The sequence below is a fragment of the Electrophorus electricus genome, chromosome 6 (genome assembly GCF_013358815.1).
Source record: "Electrophorus electricus isolate fEleEle1 chromosome 6, fEleEle1.pri, whole genome shotgun sequence".
NCBI lineage: Eukaryota > Metazoa > Chordata > Actinopteri > Gymnotiformes > Gymnotidae > Electrophorus > Electrophorus electricus.
The window spans coordinates 28,252,246-28,274,653 of record NC_049540.1 but is presented as its reverse complement, the minus strand read 5'-3'; the positions used below and the strand labels follow the sequence as shown (position 1 = coordinate 28,274,653).

Genomic DNA, 22,408 nt, shown 5'->3' with positions numbered 1-22,408 from the left:
GACTCTACTGTTAGTCAAGCAATGCTTGTTAATTTTGATGAAAATGTGTCGTTAGTCTGAGGAACCCCCCCCCCCCATAAATACACTCACAGACAAATCTCTGATAAATCCTTTTTAAAACTTGGTGTTTTCTTCATTTCTTTGTTTTTAAATAGTGTGCATGAGACATGCGTTTTCCTGTGAAGACTGTTGCCACCTTGACATCTCTGCCCTTCTCTTAACTTTGCTTGACTAGACAATTAATTAAAAATACGTGGGTGCTTTTCTAGTTCATTTGCGGGTGTAAAGGTTTTCCACGTTGCATTCACACGTCTAACGTCTCGATGCAACTACGCGATGTACGAGCGCAGACACGCGCTGAAAATCCAAAAGGTGACAGAAAGTTGTTTGGGTACCGATCAGCTGGTCTCGCGCTCGGAACGAGGGCTGTCTCAGTCGCCATGTTCGAGGCGAGCTACCCACGGCTCGCTCACACGCCACAACGTATCATTACATTTATGTAATAAAACAATAATGCATCATTACAGTCATGATAACATCATAATGCATCATTAGTCATAATATAACAACACAATGCATCATTACAGTCAAAACATAACATGATAATGCATCATTACCTCCGTGCAATGCAACAAGCTACAGTGCATCGTTCCACGGAACGTGCAACATTTTTTCGAGTGAAACTCTATCCGATCTTCGGAGACGACAGAGTTAATCGACGTCGGTAGACAAGTTTCTCACACACACACACACACACACACACACACACACACAAATTTATACTGACATATTTGTGTGCATCACTGGAATTGCTTCTCTCCAAGTCAACAACAGTGAAGAAAAGTGTGAAACCCCGACGACCGTTGAACTGTCCGCGCTGCTCATCGCTGGGTTATGTGGTCTAATAAATGTAGGCAGGTGTGGACGATACGGTCCAGTCACATACACACTCGGCTATTCGGGATCGGTACTAGTTGTCCCGGTGGGCAGGCTAAGCTAGCGCTACAGGACTGTACGGCTTTACTGGCGTAGCACATATAGCATAGATAGCCCAGCCCGGCCCAGCCCGGCCAACAGGCTGAGGTTAAGACTAGAGATGATACGTGCGTCAGGACAAGTCTCATTTAACGTCTGTTTGTCACAGGTAGCTAACGCTGGCTAGCAGGGTACCGGGTCAGTTACCACCAGCTTGCACACAGGTCAGCTAGGTGAGCTAGTTAAGCCCAAAGCGGTCAGTTAGTTCTCCAAGTCGTCTCATCTAAGCCCAAGTCTTCCAGGACGAGCCTTACAAATAAACGCCTAAGGTGACTCCATCATCTTACACACACACACACACAAATACACACAAACACACAAATACACACAAATACTTCACCGTCTCTCTATGGCCACAAACACAACACAACACAACACAGTTTTGCCACACTGACGACTCGAAGACGTGTGTGCAGACTAGTATCAAACTTCGTACTGGACGTCACTCTGCTAACTGGCCGCTTTAAACTGGCCGGACTGGAAGCGACTTACCTTGACTGACCAGCCATAGTGCGAGACAAACGATCAGCCCGATTTGAAGTTGCTTGCCATGGAGCTGTGTCGGTCCTCGATGAGATGACCCCGTGGCTTTTCCTCACATCGCTTCACACCAACGGGAACCGTCGATTTCCAGACTATAAACGCCACACTGGGATTGTTCTTCCATACTTCCCAACTTACTGGAGCAGAATGGCCAGATCTTGATCCCTGGACTCGGCGGGCTAATCCAAACAACCGGGCGTGCGGGGATGCGGACACGGTAATTGTATACCCTAAACCATGGCGCATGTAAAACACACCGCACAGAATACCCGTTTAACTTCTCAATCCTGCTGAATCCCAATTATAGAAATGTCAGCTATCCAAAAGACATGTGCAGTAACGAGCGTCTCACTTCGCAAGCTGCGACTGAACCCCCCCCCCCGCAGCCGTCACAGATGGTACGGCCACATCGGTCCTATTATGGACATGTTGTTCTGCACAAAACGTGCTGAGTATTAGCCAGCAGACGAGCTGGAGCAGAGAAGTTTCTCTGAAACCCGTCCTACCTGCACGGCTGTCCCTGAGCATCGCCTCATGCACTTAACGATTCATAATGGGCAGTGTTATTTATTGTTGTCTACGATAAATAATTACATGTTGTTTCCAGCTGGGGGAACGAAAGGTTTTTGTCACTGCGGCGTTATGGCAGTCACGAGGGCAAAGGGGTTAAACATTCTGGAAATTAAATCATTCGCCTTCCTTGTTTGCTGTCATGCGGAGTTTTGAGGCTTAAAGCGTACATGGAAAGCCCACATGGGGGTGGACGGATCAGGGGTCAGGGGTCGGGGGCGTTGAAAACAAGTAGTGTGGGCTTACACGAATGCTATATTAGTTGGACATGAGTTGATAATAATACGCTTACAGTTCCTTTACTTTGACCATCCTAATGTAGGGCAAAGGTGGGTTAAAATAGGCTAAAGTTTTGTTTTGTTTTTCAAAATTGATTGTTAGCCTGAGGGTTTTTGACACATTCTGTCTCTGGGTAATATTGTTGTTTAAAAAAAAAAAAAATCAACAGTAAAAACGTTGATGCACTTGGTTCACTCACTGTGTTTTAATGCAAGACACTAAAACGTACCTGACAAATTGCATGATTATCGAATTTACACAGCTTTTAAATCCTAATAAAACACAGCACGAGCTTCTCCAGTTTTGAGAGTGAGAAGCCCCGCACATCTAAAAGGTACAGACACAAACAACACGAGTGCTGCGCTGAGGTCCGCGTCATCTATCGCTGCTCAGTTGTGCAGCTGATGTGCTATTGCGGAGAGGTAGAGGAGAGATTCGTGTTTCTGTGCACACAAGCTGCAGGAGTCTTTACAGGGCTCAGGCTGGCACGTGGGCAATTCGATTGTGCCATGGAGTTTGCCTGCCCTCTACCTGCACACTATACCGAATCCAAACCGGAACAAAATCCAGACCACAATCATACCCAGACCAGTACCATTGCCAGAGAAGAGCCAAACTTGGTTCTTATTTCAGTATCAAAGACCTCATCAGTTGAGGGTCAGTGTGTTGAGAAGCCCCACCATCCTGTACAGCTTCCTTCTGCACTAAGAACCAGAAGAGTGTCACTTAATTGTGTACATCAAACCTTATAGAAAACAAACTAAAGAAACAGTTTTGGCTCAGTAAGGAATAGTAAATTGTTCTAATACAACCACCCTGTGTCTGCGATTCGTCTGCACGGTGGAGCTGCGTGTTCTTTCACATGCTGATAAAAGAACAACAATTGAACTACAAGGCGTTTTACACTCAAAAACACAAGCTGTAATAGAACACAGACAACCTAATAAAAGTTATACTTGTTAACAAAGATTTTGTCCCATTTACAAAATATCTGTTTCTTATGTTTTTGTTTTTTTAATCTTTACAGAATTTAGTTTTGTTTTGTTTTTTTCTCCAGTAGACTTGCATATCATCATGAATAGAATGGCAAACAGCAAAAGGAGACTACTGCCAGATGCAGAGGGGGTTCCTGAGGTCAAATATAGGTGCAAATCCTACACCCCTACATTTTAGAAGTACGTTTGTACATATATTAAGTGTAATAGCAGCCTTATGTATGAATAAATCATATATAGTCACTGTAAAAGTAAATTGCTGTCACTTTAAAAAACTGGCCTGATTTTTTTAAATTATAAAAACAGATTTGTATTCAGCACAAAAAGTAAGATCATGTACACCTAGTTTAGTTTGTGACACAAAAGAAATGTAAAATGTGTTGCCCATGTTATCACTAACAAGCTCAAGAAGTTGTAAATTATGCACTGCCTGGCCAAAAAAAAAGGTCACCACCTGGATTTAACTAAGCAAATAGGTAAGAGCCTCCCATTGGATAATTCCTGCATGGTGATTATGTTTCAGATGGAAACAAGTTATTTAATCCCAACTGAGGAAGTGAGTAGCTTCTCATTTGTTAAACAACCATGTGGAAAGACACATACTGTGGTCGTGGAAAGGGATAAATTATCGGCATGCATCAAGCAGAGAAAACATCTATAGAAGGACAGTGGGGAAACATCATCTTCGAGGAAGGAATGTGGTTGGAAAAAAATCTTGAATGATTGTAATCAGTGATCACTTAAACGTGTGGTGAAATCAAATCATAGAAAAACAATAGTGGAAGAAGGTCATGTGGTCTGATGAGTCCTGATTTACTCTGTTCCAGATTGATGGGCCCATCAGGGTAAGAAGAGAGGCGGCTGAAGTGATGCACCCATCATGCCTCGTGCCTACAGTACAAGCCTGTGGGGGCAGTGCTATGATCTGGGGTTGCTGCAGTTGGTCAGGTCTTGGTTCAGCAACGTTGTGTGCCCAAAGAATGAGGTCAGCTGACTACCTGAATATATTGAACGACCAGGTTATTCCATCAATGGATTTTTTCTTCCCTGATGGCACGGGCATATTCCAAGATGACAATGCCAGGATTCATCGGGCTCAAATTGTGAAAGAGTGGTTCAGGGAGCATGAGACATCATTTTCACACATGGATTGGCCACCACAGACTCCAGACCTGAACCCCATTGACAATCTTTGGGATGTGCTGGAGAAGACTTTGCACAGTGGTCCAAATCTCCCATCATCAGTACAAGATCTTGGGGGAAAAATTAATGCAACTCTGGACAGAAATAAATGTTGTGACATGGCAGAGGCTTGTGGAAATGATGCCACAGCAAATGTGTACCGTAATCAAAGCTAAAGGTGGTCCAACGAAATATTAACGTGTGTGACCCTTTTTTTTGGCCAGGCAGTGTATGTAATAGTTATAATAGTTAGTGTTAAACTGATCACCTTAAATCCAGTAGACTATTACCCTGCAGTGCATTTTGGGAAATGCAGGCCTGTTCTGTTGCGGCTTTTTTTTTCTGGCGTAAATGTGGTATACGGTACAGTTGTCGTTTAAGTGCTTAACCCATTTGAAGGTCAGGTTGAAACACTCAGATCAATGCTTTTAAGCATGCCTAGCTTAGGCAGTGTTGTGCTTGTTAAAACAGAGCCTTCTCCAAACAAACAGTCTAATTATGCTGTGTTGACAAAGGTTTGAGAGAGAGAAGCAGTACTGCGGTCAGGAGGCAAAGTCCATTAGGTAGTTGGCACACAGGAGGGACAGTCTCCCCCACGTACCTAATGCTAGACAGTCCACTGTCACACTCACACATGAACTAGCACAGTTGCTCCTCTAATTTAACACGTCTGGTTCACCTCATCAGATAAGCACCGCTCGGTTCACGAGATGGACGGAGCATTTCACAGCAGGTAAACCCTGACCTGTGCAGCGCGGCAGTGCTCTGACGCACGAGTCTGACACACCTGGACTACGATCGGGAGGGGCTGCAACACATCCCATACTGGGAGATAGAAGGCCTAAGTGGGAGACAAGAATCTCACGTATATATGCCCTTATATACAGGACCTTCATGCTCACAGGTGTCTTTATGCTTTTTCCCCGATTTTGAAGGAAAAATAGCCCACCCGGAGGAGGGTAAACGGGGAATTTTTTTGTGTGTGTGTGTGTGTGTGTGTGTGTGTGTGTGTGTGTGTATGTATATATGTGTGTGTGTATATATATATATATATATAAAGAGAGAGAGAGAGAGAGAGAGAGAGATTATAGGTAAGTATAGCACTGCGGAGGACACTAATTATCATTAGTCAGTACTCAAGCATGCCCTATCAATGTTTCATACTTACTTCATAAACAAGAAAGCAAAAATTTGTCCACCAAACCCCGCCCCTGCCCAGACCTCACCCTGACCCCGGGCTCTTTCTTTCCTGATTGCTGATTGGCCCTCTTCTGTTGTTCTTCCGTTATCACTCAAAACTGATTCGTTGCTTTGTAACTGCCGGACTGTTAGGGAGACACGCTCCGCCTGCCCGTATATTAACCTTTTAGCCATAATAAAGATATCGCACACATCAGATCAAATAAAATGTATTTATACGGTGCTTTTTACAATAGATGTTTTCACAAAGCAGCTTTACAAATGTCTGAGTCCAAGCCCCCAGTGAGCAAGCCAAGGGCACCAGTGGTGAAGAAAAACTCCCTAGAGCATGAGGAAGAAACCTGGAGAGGAACCAGGAGCCCATCCTCTTCATGAAGACCACGGACACCACAAAAGTAACAATGTTAAGAGAATAAATAAATAAAAAATAATAAAATGAAAATATAAGAAATTAATGTCTAGTCGGGTTTTCTAGAAGTCCTCGTCTTGTCCTGGTGGTGTGCGCGTGTCCGAAACCCATCCCACACGAGAACGTCCAACAAGGGCACATGCGTCCTGTCTCAAATACACTACATATAGAGACAAAAAAACCATATTGAAATGTCATATTGAACCCTTACATTTTTGTACCTTTTTTTGTACAAACCTGCTAAATACCATGTTTGTGTGGAAACACGACTGGAACAGCTAGGGTGAGCGAGAGGCATAACGATAGTGTGTGTGTTTGTATGGCCAATGTGAGAATGTGACTTGGGTTTTGTTTGTTTTTGACACCAAAGCAGCGTTTGGGTTTCCTCTCTAATACACTCCCTTCTAAGACACTTCACAAGAACTGCTTCAGCAACCAACACAAATATTTAAAGCATTTTTACTCCTGCTCCTGTTACACAAGCTCTCATATGGTTGAGCAAACAAGACCTTGTGAGAAGGGCACATTACAGATGTTTTGTGTGTGTGATATTTATGTGTGTGTGCACGTACGTATGTGCATGTGCATGAGTGTGTGTGCATGTGCGTGTGTGCATACGTGCATGCATGTGTGTGCGCGCGCATGTGTGTGTGCGTCCGTGTGTGCGTATGTGTGCATGTGTCTGTGTGTGCATGCGCGTGTGTGCATGCGCGTGTGCATGTGTGTGCGTGCATGTGTGTGTGTGCGCATATGTGCATGCATGTCTGTGTGTGGGCGTGTGTGTGTGCGTGCGCGCATGTGTGTGTGTGTGCGCATGTGTGTATGCGCATATGTGCATGCGTGTGTGCATGTGTGCGTGCATATGTGCGTACGTGTGTATGTGTGCGTGCATGTGTCTGTGTGCATATGTGTATGTGTGTATGTATATGTGTGTGTGCACGCATGTGCCTGTGTGTGCATATGTGCGTGTGTGTGTGCATATGTGCATGTGTGTGTCTGTGTGTGCGTGTGTGTGTGCGTGTGCTTGCGTGTGCATGCATGTGTGTGTACGTGCATGTGTGTCTGCGTGTGTGCATGCACGCATGTGTCTGTGTGCATATGTGCGTGCATGTGTGTGCATGCATGTGTCTCTGTGTGCATATGTGCGTGTGTGTGCGTGCATGTGTCTGTGTCTGCGTGTGCGCGCATGTGCATGTGTGTGTGCATATGTGCATGTGTGTGTGTATGTGCGTGTGTGTGTGTGCGTGCATGTGTCTGTGTCTGCGTGTGCGCGCGTGTGCATGTGTGTGTGCATATGTGCATGCGTGTGTGTCTGTGTGTGCGTGTGTGTGCGTGCGTGCATGTGTCTGTGTGTGCGTGCATATGTGCATGCGTGCATATGTGCGTGCGTGTGTGTGCGTGCACGCATGTGTCTCTGTGTGTGCATATGTGCGTGCGTGTGCGCGTTTGTGTATGTCTGTGTATACGCGTGTGCGTTCTGATGCTTATCTCTCACAGCACAGATGCACAACTCTCTCACCTCCTGCTCCACTGACACTAGCAGCACTTACATTCTCTATTCTTTTCTCTTCTCCTGTTTCTCTCCCTCTCATCCCTTTCTCTTTTCCTTCCCATTCTTCCTCTCTCCATCTCTCCATTAACCCTAACCATAATCACCATTGGCTACTGTGGAATGCAAATGTCTTTAAGTCCGAGAACTACGCCTGTACTTTCACAACCGCAGCCCATAAACATTCTATATTGCTTGTGTTAGTTGAACACAAGTTTTTAATTTTTGCAGGAGTAACGCTGCAGCTGTAATGTGAGTGAGACAGCGCCAGTGTGTGTGAGTGCAGTGTGAAGGGGATGTCATGGAAACGTTTCCTCTTTGCAGCAGAGTAGATAGTGCACCAATCGGTAGTCAGCTGTGTGTGTGTGTGTGTGTGTGTGTGTTTGCTAAAGTGTGGATCAGAAAAGATGAGGAGGGGGGCATTCAAGCTAGGGGAGAGAGAGAGAGAGAGAGAGAGAGAGAGAGAGAGAGAGAGAGAGAAAGAGGGAGAGCACATGGGGTACAGACAGGAACACACATTTACATGCCTTGTGACTAAACCCAGGAGAAAGGTCAGACACAGGCCACACATTCTGCAGAGCACTGGCGCCTGGCTCAACACTGGGGAAAGGAAGGGGAGAGAGAGAGAGAGAGAGAGAGAGAGGGGGAGGGGAGAGAGAGAGAGAGAGAGAGAGAGAGGGGGAGGGGAGAAAGAGAGTTACTAGGGACGTGTCAGGCCGTTCTGTGCTCTTCCAGCCTCCCGAGAATGCTGACATTTCAATTTTCCACTAGTGTTGCACCGTAAATCGGGAAGCATTTGTGTAATCAGGACTTGTTTGGGTTGTTTTAGTGCTCCTTTTTGTTTGCTTTTGTTCTATAAACCTGCTGAAGTACCATGTTCATGTGGGAAATGTGCTTGGAGCGGTGACGAGTCTGTCCCTCAGTGGCACTGAGGCTAGAATGACAGAGAAGCAGAATATGGTGTGTGTGTTTACAGGGTTTACCTGAGAATGTAACTCACTCTAGTGCGCCATCTGGAGTTTAGAGGGGAAAAGGAGCTGGGAACACAGGAGCAACTGCGATGTGGGGTATGACCTTAAGGGGGCAGCATTGTCACAGCTGGTACTTATTCAGAAAAACCACAGCAAATTAAAACGATTATCTTGGCATCACGATCTGGGTTTGCGTTCTGGATTTGATCCACAGAAATACCGTTAGGGAGATATTTGCCCATGAACTAGTAATAAATACTTTCTAAAATCTATATAACAGCTTAAAAATACACATACTTAGATGTAAGTGTACCTTACACTTACACTTACACATATTCCGCCAAGCCAAGGGACACAATTAGTAAAAGGTTGCAAACTAGTCTCTTAATGGTGTAATATATAAACACATTTATTTTTGATTTAACAAATCAAAGGAACAGGCAAAAAAAAGGTACAAAGGCAAAGGTCCAGGTTAGTCCATTCCCATTTGAGATACGCAACATCTTCCAGAACTAAACCAACAAACCAACTAAATTAACAGCAAGTCTATGCAAAAGCAACACAATAAGTATCAGCAATATCAGGACAGAAATGAATCGGCGATCCTGGGTTGGGTTATGTAAACGCAAACCTGATATCGTGATAGAACCAGTGTCGCCACACTTCGGACCTTCCGCACCTTTCTGCTAGCTCTTGGAGCGGGTTCAGAAAGTGAAGATACGCTGAGAGATCACTGATCAAAGATCAGTCCACAGTACTCAGTTTCTCGTGTTCCTCGGTGTCGGGGTTTGGGGTCTTTCGGGGTTCCCAGTTCTTAATAAAAAGGCAGTTCTTGCTTTTTGACTAGTTGCGTTTTATTTCGTGGTCAGTTCTGGGCAATTTAAACTGCTTTTGCGTTAGTGAGTAGCGTTCAGTTTACAGACGCTTCACATCGTGTCTTCATCATACTCTTTATAAAAAAAAGTTCATTATACACATTGTTCACATCGTTTATAACGTTCATTAGACACATCGTTGACTGCTATATTATTCATTGTAGATTAATGTAGAATTGTTACTGCACCTACATACATAATGTCTCGATCTTAAGCATGAATTCGGCGCGGTTCTGAGTGCCTTCTCTGGTACTTGCATATATCGGTGTAGTGGGATGTGCTCGCGGTCGCAGTTTCTCCTGGTGCGTCCAGTGTTACATTACCTACAAGAACAAGCTTTCCCTGAGCCACGCGCGTGGTGCTGGGGTGCTGCGCGTCCTTTACGCGTCGCTCTGGCTCCAGTGCTCCCATGTTGTGACCATAAAAGGCGGACACCTCAGTCCCTCAGTCAGGGGAGCGCCGGGCTGCTCGGGAACGACTTTCACGCAGAGAACTGGTCGCCGGTCTTTGCTGGCGAGGAGCTGCGTGACGTCGAAGCGCAGGCCGCAGTCGGTGGGGAGAAGAGCGCGCCCTCGGTGCCGGCGCGGCCTCTCCGCGCGGGCGTCCGAGCTGACCTCGAGACCCACGGCTGCGGGGCTCGAGGTCGTGGCCACCGGTACGAGGATGAACGCGTTCTGCAGACGTTGGGCCGAGCTGCACTGTATCTGCGTGGGCCAACAATACTCCTCGGGCCTTTCTGCAGAAAGACGAGCGCAGTGTGCGGAGAACACTTTATATTATACCAAAAAGAACCCATCAGTACTTCAGATCTACAGCTCGACAGATGCGCCGGGGCGACATTCATAAGGCAGAGCCAGAGCTGTGTATTCCCGTGCTTGTGGGGACTCACCAGTGTAGGAGTCTCTGAAGCGAACTGTGCGTTTGTCCTGTGACTCCAGAACCCGGCTGTAAGTGCGTGCTGTGCAGTCGAGCGCGCACGTCGACGGCAGAGCCACGTCAGGTGACATCTCTGCGAGCAAGTCGTCCTTACTCTTGCAGTCCCGGGAAATGTCTTGAGCAAACAGGAAAAGGAGCAGAGAACACAGAGTTCCCCATTGCAACCAGAAAGACGTGACACACGCCATGCTGTCTCAGAGTTGGTTCAGAGGAGGGAAACAATCCCCTCTCTCCCTCCCTCTCTCTCTCCAGTCGTGGTGTTTTTCTGTTTGTTTATCCTCTTTTAAACTTTTTCAGTTTGGATGCCCGTTGAACTACCGCTGTATCCGGATGGAAAAGTTAAAAGAAGAACGGCAGCTAGAGAGAGAGAGTGAGAGTTGCAGCTCCGATGTCGTGCAGCCCTGCTGCTCGAGTCCCTGCCGAACTGGGACTCTGACTGGTGTTCTGAGGCGCGTTTCAGCTCCACGCGTGCCAAACAGCTCCCAGAATAAGATTTCTGGCAACCATAATGAAATGCAATAGCAGGCAGTATTTCAGCCGTCATATCAGATCAGTACCGAAGTTCGTTTTCTCGAAAACATGCCATATAACCTGTCAACGGATGTTTAACTGCGCATGCAAGTTGCCAGTTGTGCACTGATGTGTCCGGGTCAGTGACGGAGAACGTGTGGAGGAAAAAGATCCCGCAGATGCATTTTCATTAACACTGCACTCTTTAACGGAAAAGGTAACGACGCACTGATGAACACAGTAAAACCACATCACACATGTTCAACTTACATCAGTTATGTCTGAGTCTAGAGTTGTTGAAATGACACATCTGTGCAAGGTACTGTTAACCTAACTCAAGTGTAATAATGCAACGATGACTTCCAAATTCATGTTTTAAAATTAGGATTTTATTTAATAAAACGTTTACTGATACACAGATCTGGTACCTCGTCTTGCTGTGTATATTGTTTTATTATAAAAACATTAAAAGTGAGAAAAAACAGCATTGGAGTGACCTGTATTAAACTTACAAATGCATTAAATATCAAAGAAGATATTAGTGTTGTAATAACATACAGACGCTGAAGACTTTAGTTAAAAACAAAAGGTGGCAAAATGACTACAGCATAAGCACTTGGAGGGCATGTTCTAAGAAAATAAACAGGATAAGTACACAAGCGGGTGTGTGTGTGTGTGTATATATATATATATATATATATATATAGACACCACACACACACACGCACACACACTCACACACACACACACACACACACACACTCAGGACAAAAAGTGACCCAACTGCATAAATGTTGTTTAGAATGCTTGAGAACACTCTGAGACTAAATAAAACTTTTCCAGGCATGTCTGTTGAATGGGAGAGAAGAATTCAGCACTCTGTATGGACACAGACTAACGTCTGACAACAGTGACCTGTTATGCCAGACTAATATACAAAGTGACCAAATTGTCAGATCCGTGTTCCTTTTCTGGAGAGAACAGAATGTCTTACTGCTCCAGTCCTGTGGGTCTGGAGTTGGAGTGCTATTGTTTCAGCCCAGGGGCTGGACGAGCTCAGCGAGGACACATGGACCTGACCCGTGCCAAGGGGTCCGTGTGGAAAATGCACCAACACAAACAAGTGGAATGGAGATTGAATTGATTTTCGAGTGAATATACGCTCGTCTTCAGGAATATTTATTTTCAGGCTGTTTATTGGAAGCTTCTGGAAGGCCAACATGGGAAAGGTCTGGTGTATGTGAGCTGCAGCATTGCTGTGTGTTTTTAGTGAGGAACACTCACTATCTGCTGTCTGGATCCTCGCCACAACCTAGACACTAGGTTTTAAAGTACTCACCCAGAAAAAAACACAGACCAAAGACCAATAGAGATGGAATGTTTACATTAACTTAGACTAAAATTCTAGTTTTTCATGAAAGTACAATGCCCTTGAACAAAGAGCTATCTTTAATCTGTCTTTCTCATAAGACATATTCTTTTCATTTTAAGTTCAATAGCATGAAATGCTGAAGAAGCTGTCATATTTACAGTGTCCATTAAAGACTTCCAGCAAGCCATGTTGTAAAATGCAAAGATGATTGTGATTTTTTGTTTGTTTGTTTGTTTTTATTTTGAGTCCAGGTTGGGAACTTTGTTAAATGTTCACTTTTGATTGTCGGTGTCAAAAACTTAAGAGGTAAATATGAAAAACATTAAGAGCCAAGGAGATGACCTCTCACAGTTTAAGGGCCTAGGGTCACAGGTCGGCAGCCACACTCGCGGGTCATGGGTACCGAGGTGATGACGAGCGCGCTTGTTGCGTCCAGGTAGAGGAACGGTAGGAGTTCATAGTAGGTCGACTCACAGCACGGCATCTGAAGGAAGGAAGACATTAGCATGCAAGCGGAGAAAAGGTTCTTACATTTTCCACTAAACATTTAAAAAAAGAAAAAGCTTTCTCGGATTGTATCAGCAAGGCAGCTACGCTTGGATTGGTTGTCTTCCAAAACGGCAGTGCACTGACTTCCAAGCTCTGTCCCTGTTTTGTTTACACAGAACTATACGCAGGGTCACCTAGTTCCTCTGCAAACATCACAAGACCAACACTGACATTTAGGTTACAATATTTGATGCGGACGTTGTTTCTAACATCACCTTCGACTACATTTCAGAAGCAGAGAAATAGTTTCTGTGAGTTCTTTCACAAGTGGGGACCTTGGAAACAGAAATTCACTTTTGCCTGTGAAAACACTGCGACACCTGTTCAGTCAAAGCAGAGATAACACTCTGTTCCAGCGTTCAGGCCCTGTGTGGCAGACACTCCCAGACAAGAGCCAATCGCTGGCTTGGAAATGTCTACAATCGTATGTGTAACCCAAAGTAAGCTAATTACACCTCCAAACCCTGAGAAGTTGGGCATACATGGGGAATGCTAAAGATATCATATAAAGATATAATATGAATTCTTTGTTCTGCATTCAGTATTACACTTTATATTATATAGGTTTTATACACTTTGTAAAAACATCCCCTAATATATAAAATAATTGAATCATGAATTTATGTTGACCCTAGCACTCCACCTTTAGTCTGGAAAAATGTCAATAACAATGTAAGAAACCAATTATGGCATTTGGTAACACTTTGCATCACATGGTCACTGTCACAGTGTAATTTACTGGGTATCAATGCATGCCTATTTATTACTGAAGTCCACTGAATAGGTGCAGAGCATCAGTTCCACATTAATTAGACTGTAATTAATTCATGATTACAGCGTAACAGTGAATATGTCACATATTCTAGATTTTGTATTAGCCATTTCATGATGCCGTTCAATTCCCGGACTTGATATACTGTCCAAAATGTCTCCAAAACAAGAAAAGACTGCTGGGGGATGAAGAACACACAGATTAACTTCATATTCCAACAGATTAACTTCATATTCCAACAGATTAACTTCATACTCCAACAGATTAACTTCACATTCCAACACAGGTTAACTTCATATTCCAACACAGATTAACTTCATATTCCAAACTACTTTAAGCGTTAGTTGCCAACAGGGACTTCTCTTTTACAGAGTTCAGTACCTAAATATTCACGTTAAGTTAAAGGCACTGCTGTCTCAGGTTCTACTGGAGGCGGAGCTGACCTGTGCCAGGGGCTTATGGTTGGTGAGACTGTCTTCTGCACAGTGAAAGACGCTCGGGTCCATCCGGGGGTCACACGGACTGCAGCGGGTGTAGGTAAAGCTCTCTGGGTAGATGATCCATTGGTCCCAGCCCAGATCTAATGTACATGGAGAAAAGGTTACCACAAACCTATGCAGAGTCATTTTCCCAAATGCAAAGTGTGCGATATTTCCATGCTTCTCAAACCTGAATGTCGCAAAATCTTCACAAACGTTCCAATTTCTACATATTTGAAGTTTACTTATCTGAGTGGTCGCTTAATTCAGGACACCTGCTCTATATAGCTGAACCAAGTAGGTTGCCATATGTTTCAGTCAATTGTTAGTTGTGATTGGTGGCTCAATGGTTAAGGTACTTGACTTGTTCTTGGTTCAAGCCCCACTGCTGGGCCCCTGAACAAGACCCTTAATCCTCAGTTGCTTAAGTTGTACTCAGTCATAATTGTAAGGCACTTTAGATTAAAAAATAAATGTAATGTTGTGATCCACCACTCCTAGCATTAGTATTAAATGCTGAAGTCACGCAAATGACTGCTCTGTACTGTGTTGAATGTGACAACCTTTACTGAATACAGCACAAACTGATGTAGAAGCATTTATATCAACATCACCTGTCATACAGGTCACTCATTATAGAGGCCACTAGAAAAATGACACAACAGCATGAATAGAGCAAGTAAAATAATTAGAAAGAATTATTCATTATTAGAATGACACAATAGTGCAAGTAGAGCAATTAGAATAATTAAACTGAATTAGTCATTATTAGAATGAAACAATAGTGTGAGTAGAGCAATTAGAATAATTAGACTAAATTATTCTATTATTAGAATGACACAACGGTGTGAGTAGAGCAATTAGAATAATTAGAATGAATTAAGTCATTATTAGAATGACACAATAGTGTGAGTAGAGCAATTAGAATAATTAGAATGAATTAAGTCATTATTAGAATGACACAATAGTGTGAGTAGAGCAATTAGAATAATTAGAATGAATTAAGTCATTATTAGAATTACACAATAGTGTGAGTAGAGCAATTAGAATAATTAGAATGAATTAGTCATTATTAGAATGTTCACCTCTAATGAAGATCTGAGAGGTCAGCTTGCAGCACATGGGGGCTGTGGAGTTCCCTGGACTGAGAGGCTCAGAGGACCTCATACTGCCTGCAGTACAGTATACAATGGAAAACAGAAACAAGATATATGTATGTGTGTGTGTGTGTGTGTGTGTGGGTGTGTGTGGGTGTGTGCGTGTGTGTGTGTGATGTGTGTGTGATGTGATGTGAAGTACTAAAGACTGAAATGGCTGTATAAAATATCGAATACTACACAAAATGATGCACATTTAATGATGCACATTTTTTTATACAGATGCACTCAGGAGTTTCCATCCTTCATCAGCATAACAGAAGCCTATTTTTTTTTCAGCTCAAGGTGTAATGTACCAGGAATGTTTGGTTGCAAGGGGATGGCTCGACCAGGGCCTTCAAAAACAGCTTTCCACTGATCCCTGAGGCACGTCATCCCAGGAACAGACACGTGCGGCTCAGCCTGCAGACTCAGAGAATCCAGGATGACCTTTCGGACGCTCTGCAGCGTCTCCCGCTTACACCTGCGAAACACGGAACGTTCGCCTCCTTAGCCTGCAGGACAGCCAGGATTATCACAGCACCTCCACGGAATGGCAAGGCAGTAAATTTGACCACAATATTTTACAATATTTTGTCTTTCCACAGTATAACACATAGCATAACAGGAGTATAACAGGAGCACGTGTCTCTCCCAAACTCACTTCCACCTGAAACTAACTCTGGGTAATGAGGGTAAGGTAACAACAGCTACATTTCCACACCTCAGTGGCTTTCCAAGGTAGGCATTTCTGACTGTTTTGTTTGGCCACAATGAAATGCTACCTACTTGGAACAAAATATTTTTTATTTCACTTGAACCATATATGATGGGATCGGTTACTACGATGGATCCCAAAATATTCTATTCTGCTCGAACAACAAAAAGTTGCAGGATAAAATATGACACGATGGATAATTTAGGATCAGGTTATGGTCTTTGGAGGGGCTTGGGTGGGGCGGCGGAGGTGGTAAAGTCTTGGCCCTGTGATTAATAGTGTTACTCATTCCAGAACAGAACACTATGTAACACACTTTGACATGCTTCTTTAATTATGGCTCAGAGCGGCTATGCTGTCTGTAGCATCTCACACAGAACCACTGGTGTGAAAAACGGCACAGAGCTGCACCCAGTTCCAGTCCAATAGCCTAACGACACACTTCAGCCTAAGACTCCACGAAACTTCATACATTAGAACCATTTTATCAACACTGTGCACACTGTCGTAGGATATAGATTTGAAAAAAACAACAACAAAAAAACTTGCAAAAGCCTTGCAAAGCCTTCACTGAAGTTTCTATTACATATCTAGCTACAAAACAGGCGGCATGCTCTCAAGCCTTGAAAAGGACATGGGAACATTGCTATGAACTTTTACATGCCTTAATAAAGGAACAACAAGGAACAGACAATGATTAGAGAAATGCGTTCATTTGTGAATTCTCACACTGCAGCACTGCCGGTTTAGAGCGCTGAGCATGACGGGAACACAGTGGATGAAGACATGGTGCTCACCTGCTGCTGCTCAGAACGATGTTCGGAGAGGCCTGGTCCCACCCAGGATCCCCTGGGGAGCGATGGAGCGGCTTTCCGAGCAGCTTTCCGAGCGGGCAAGCGACCAGCAGGATGGCCAGAAGGGCCACCGGTACCATGATGGCCGGGAAGGACGCTAGCTTGGCAAGGAGGGAGGTGGTGAGGTGGGCAGCAGGTGGCTGTGCTTGGCCTGGGCCCGGGCTGAAAGAGGTACCGGCACCGTGGTCCAGGCAAGGTGCTCAGAGATGCTGCTCAGCTCAGTGTGCCTACAGAAGCACCACGGTGGGGAGGAAAATAGCTGTTGTTCCGGACAGCCTGGGAAACCTGCGTTTTATCTACACGGACACCAGGTCTGTCCTTGGAATACTCCACATTGTTGTCATGTCTTACAACTGGGAGATGGTGTGAGGGAGGACAGAGAGGGAAAAGATTGAGGGACATTTTTTTTTTTCATTTTATTCAGTGTTTTATCAATAGGACCGTACAGAGGATCGTAACATATTATGTGTAATCAGAAAAAAAAAAGTTTAATCACTTTTTTTACCTCATAATGTATTTGGGCACCATAGTTCAAACCTTGGACTTCTGGATGCAATTATTTATGTTTAGTAATGTTTATTACTCCCTAATCTGCTTAATTTATAGTAATTTCCTACATGTTTGTCAAACACAACACCCAATTTAAGCATAAGAGCTTCCTTAACTAGTTCACGGACTTAGAGAGAGCAGCATTAACTCAGTTAATTCTTGGACCCCTAACCCTGGTCCCTGAGTGCACATGCAGAGCACTGAGGTGCGCTCAGGGTGTGTTCCAGTCTGAAGCCCTGTCCAGGCTGTACAGCAGTGATGTCCACACTGACCACATCTAAGAGCTCCCAACGCCTCTGGCACCCACTTAAAGGACTGGGTCCGCCGCAGATAAACCGGCCAATAAATATTTACCCCGTGCACCTGCCATTCAAGGACAGGGACTGCAGAAAGGAGCCAAGCGGAGAGTAGCATCAGTCAGCATGTAAGGTGTGTTGGAGGGTCACGGCTGCAGCAAGCACAGGGGAGTCCTCCTCATTGTTACTCAAGGAACGCTCCTCCCTAGAAAGCACTCACCACAGAGGCAGCCCACTCTACCAGCGTGGCCCACTGGCACACCTGTTGCAGCACGTTTGAATGAGCTGACCCACGATTCCCATTTCCCCTAATGTCTAGCTAGTCAGCAGTTAATGCCAACATACAGCAACACTCTGCCTCCCATTAGCACCCACAGTATTCCAATGGATTTTTCTTTATGTACATGAAGGCAAGCAAGAGTGCTCCAGGTGGGAATTCTTTCAAATTAAGGACCTCTCAGCCCATTTGAATGATCATTCAAAATGGGATAGACTTTAGCGGCATTACAACCGAGAAGCACAGCCCGAGGTGGGCTGCGTCCTTACCTCTGAGGGACGTCTAACGTGCAACAAACTCGGAAACTTCTGCAGGTGGTGCCATGAAACTTACTTTAAGTCCTGGCCTAAGTTCACACGAGCCCAAGTCCTTCCAGGGATAGCAGAGACTTGTGGGAGAGATGGTGAGTATGTGCACTCTTAATTATTAAAAAAACCAAAACAAAACAGAAAGGAGGCAAACAATGAAGCCAATAAACACCGTTCATGCCAAAATGCCACCTGTGGGAAAAAAAACAGGCTTTGGCCAGGCCTGGTACTTTAATATCAGCGCAGTTCACCGTAGGAGACAGGGAGGGCATCATGGTTTGCAGATGGCCTCAGGGAAAACTTGTCCCTAGGTAACCCTGTTTACCGACGCCTTTTGCATAGAAGCGTTACTGTGAGTTAGCATGTTTCTTCAAAACTATGGCGTAACAGCTAGATCTGTGTGTAGCGTACACAATATAAATCAGGGACTTTCTCTGTAGGACTGCAGAACTGTGTGCATGCCCAAGGTTCAGCTCGCTCCACTGGGGTAGTTGTGCAAGACAAGGGTATTTTTGAACTGGAAGCCTCCCAGGGGTCTATTTTTAAAGCAACCTGACATCTTAGAGTAGCTCTTGGATCAAGTTGATGTAATGTGTAAATAACAGACACATAAGAGGAATAAATGTGTGTTCTTTCCAACGGATTCAGAGAGACAGTATGTATAGACTTAATTCCTTTCCAAACGACTATTACTCATAATCATAATAATGTAACATGAAGCATTTGCCCTTAATGACCTACCCCTTACCGGGGTCTTCTCAGGACAAGTCGGCTCTTATCCTCAGGAAACCTCAGTCCCCAGTTCTTTTCATAAACAAATGTTTGTGCCACGGTTGGAACTGGCCTTGAGGGCAGATGTCGGCTGGCCACTCCCAGAGCTCACTCCAGCGCTTTCAGGAGGCCATGCACCGGGCATCTGCACAGGAAGGCCAGATAGGACAGGGCCGATCTGCTGCCAGAGGTCGCATGCCACAGGTGGGAAAACTTCAGGAAGGCCAGATGTCCAAAGACTCATTACAGTGCAACTTCTAAAAATAGAATGAAATCCCAGGTCCAGCCAAGGACGGCCACAGCCCAGAGACTTCTGCAACACATCTAACTCCAATTAATATTCAGATGTATTCATGTATTCAGTATTTAGATCTATTCATATATTCAGTATTCAGGTGTAGTCATGTGTCTTAAAGCAAAGGGGCACATATGGATTTCATGTTCCTAAACTGAGTGCAGATGTTTAAAATCTATGGTGGAAGTCTAAATAACCAGCACCTTCATGTTTGTACTGTTGATATTTCTCATTTCAGAAATCATTACAACTGTACCTTTTCTTACAGCTGCTTGTAGCTAACAATATCTCAATATATGTTTAAATGTCTACTATCGTTGGAATTCACCAGGACTGGGTGCAGTCAGTCTGATCCAGAGTCATGGTCAGTGGTTTTATACCACTGCAGAAAGCTGTTTAAATCATCAGTGTCATCAGTGAATAACTACAGCTCACCTGGTGATGAGTAACTACAGCTCACCTGGAGATGAGTAACTACAGCTCACCTGGAGATGAGTAACTACAGCTCACCTGGAGATGAGTAACCACAGCTCACCTGGAGATGAGTTACTATAGCTCACCTGGAGATAAATAACAACAGCTCACCTGCAGATGAGTAGCAACAGCTCACCTGGAGATTAGTTACTACAGCTTATCTGGTGATGAGTAACTACAGCTTAACTGTGATGTTTAACTACAACAATGATGTTTGTTCCCATGGTGATGTTTAATTACAGCATGGATGGTTGTTCCCATAGTGAGGTATAACTACAGCATTGTCGGTTGTTCCCATGGTGAGGTATGGCACTCACAAAACCATTTCACTGCGAGTTATACCGTGTATGACTATGTACGTGACAAATAAACAAAACTTGAACTTGAAACTTGAACTTGAACTACAGCACTGTCGGTTGTTCCCATGGTGATGTTTAACTACAACACTGATGATTGTTCTCATGGTGATGTTTAACTACAGCACTGATGGTTGTTCCCATGGCGATGAATAACTACAGCACTGACAGTTGTTTCCTTGGTGACGTATCAGCACTGACAGTTGTTCCCATGGTGATGTATAACTATGGCACTATCGGTTGTTCCCATGGTGATGTATAACTACAGCACTGACAGTTGTTCTCATGGTGATGAGTATCTACAGCACTGACAGTTGTTCTCATGGTGATGAGTATCTACAGCACTGACAGTTGTTCTCATGGTGATGAGTAACTACAGCACTGACAGTTGTTCTCATGGTGATGAGTAACTACAGCACTGACAGTTGTTCTCATGGTGATGAGTAACTACAGCACTGACAGTTGTTCTCATGGTGATGAGTAACTACAGCACTGACAGTTGTTCTCATGGTGATGTATAACTACAGCACTGACAGTTGTTCTCATGGTGATGAGTAACTACAGCATTGATGGTTGTTTCCTTGCAGTCAATATGAGACTCAATCCCAGAGCTTCCAACCACCGGCACCAATGACTCACAACTAAAGAATAATTATTACATATATTGTAAACTCTCTATGTGATAAGTGCATTTCATGTGAAAAAAAAGTGAAATTTGACATTTTTATCACTTACCACTCATATTTAACTTTTTCTGTTTTGAATGAAAAACTGTAATTCAGTATAACTGACCACACAGAGGAGGACAGTTATGATATCCTTTCAGTCTAGTTTTTATTTGAAATGATTCCAGAATACAGGAAGCTGCCCAGTCAAGGGTCTTTACTACAGTTTGTACAGGCTGACCAGACAGATAAGCTAAGAGCCTTATACTTGTCATTATACTTGTGCACAACAAAATTTAGTAGCTACAGTGACCCCTAACCCTAATCTCATTAGTCGTGGCTTTGGTTACTTGGTCACTGTGCAGAGGCTTAGAAGTGCAATTGTTCCATAGCAAGACAAAGACCAGGGCTCTGTTTACCACAGAGAGTCTGATGAAATACTAATCTCAGAGTGTGATCAGGGCTCTGTGTCCCACAGAGTCTGATTAAATAGTCATCTCAGAGTGTGACCAGGGCTGTTTCCCACAGAGAGTCTGATTAAATAGTCATCTCAGAGTGTGACCAGGGCTCTGTTTCCTACAGAGAGTCTGATTAAATACTCATCTCAGAGTGTGACCAGGGCTCTGTTTCCCACAGAGTCTGATTAAATACTCATCTCAGAGTGTGACTAGGGCTCTGTCCTGTGTCCTGTCCCGAATGGCAGGTGCACTTCTCCCACGTCTTGTTGTAAAGCCTCTGATGTCTTTGGATTCCAAACACAGACAGCTGGGATTTCCACTGACATGGTTGGATTTTGAGAAATTGTAGGATGGTATCAAGGGTAGCTGCTGCCTTTAACATCCATGTCTGTGACTGAACAGATCAGAAGTGTCTCAAGTCTCCAAATAGTCCTGTACACTGTCTGGACCAATTTGAGTTGTCCCAATTTTAATAAGAAACTTATGGTATGTTATAAGAACATACCAAAATTGAGCTGGGACAACTCAAATATAGAATGGCCACTCATGGAGACTACTTTAAACCATTCAACTCAAGCATCGCAGCATCAAGCATCTAACAACTTCTAATAAAAATACTCTTCACAATAGCTGTTTAAGAATAATTTAACTGTTAGTTTAATCTGAGTGATTAAGAAATCTTACCTAGATTATTCTTAGATGATACATTTAATTATTTTTATTAATACCTATAAAACTGAATGTCACTCCATGACACATTATAAACTTTAGAACATTACAATATTATAGACATTAAGTATAATTCTCAATGTCACATGTTACTTACATTAGGTGTAGTACCCAGCTAGTATAACCAGTAGGATACTATACTGGGAGAGTTTCCTGTAACTCTTACGAACAGTGTCACAGAGTGTCAATGACGGTGAAAGGCCTAAAACAAGACGAGAAGGCGGGTTTAGATAATCCCCAGATTACTGGCTCCCAGGCTGTCGTTGATGAACCCATGCTTCAATCTCACATGGCAC

The 22,408-nt window shown here is 44.0% G+C and overlaps 2 protein-coding genes across 4 annotated transcripts in view; both read right to left on the bottom strand.

Moving 5' to 3' along the window:
- The window catches only part of aff1 (AF4/FMR2 family, member 1), a 30,801-nt gene extending 28,911 nt beyond the window's left edge, over positions 1-1,890 (bottom strand). For all 3 annotated transcript variants that reach the window (XM_035527045.1, XM_035527046.1, XM_035527047.1), the window contains exon 1: positions 1,528-1,890. In XM_035527045.1, the coding sequence (XP_035382938.1) occupies positions 1,528-1,544 (17 nt within the window). In that variant the 5' untranslated portion in view covers positions 1,545-1,890. The remainder of the gene's footprint in view (positions 1-1,527) is intronic.
- A 10,888-nt stretch (positions 1,891-12,778) lies between these two features.
- Positions 12,779-17,014, bottom strand: LOC113586283 (inhibin beta E chain-like). Its single transcript, XM_027024287.2, has 5 exons — positions 16,878-17,014; positions 15,680-15,846; positions 15,312-15,398; positions 14,191-14,327; positions 12,779-12,952 (listed from the first exon to the last, which is right to left on the bottom strand). Exons 1-5 carry the CDS (start codon positions 17,012-17,014, stop codon positions 12,779-12,781), a joined length of 702 nt encoding a protein of 233 aa, XP_026880088.2.
- Between the last annotated feature and the right edge of the window lie 5,394 nt (positions 17,015-22,408).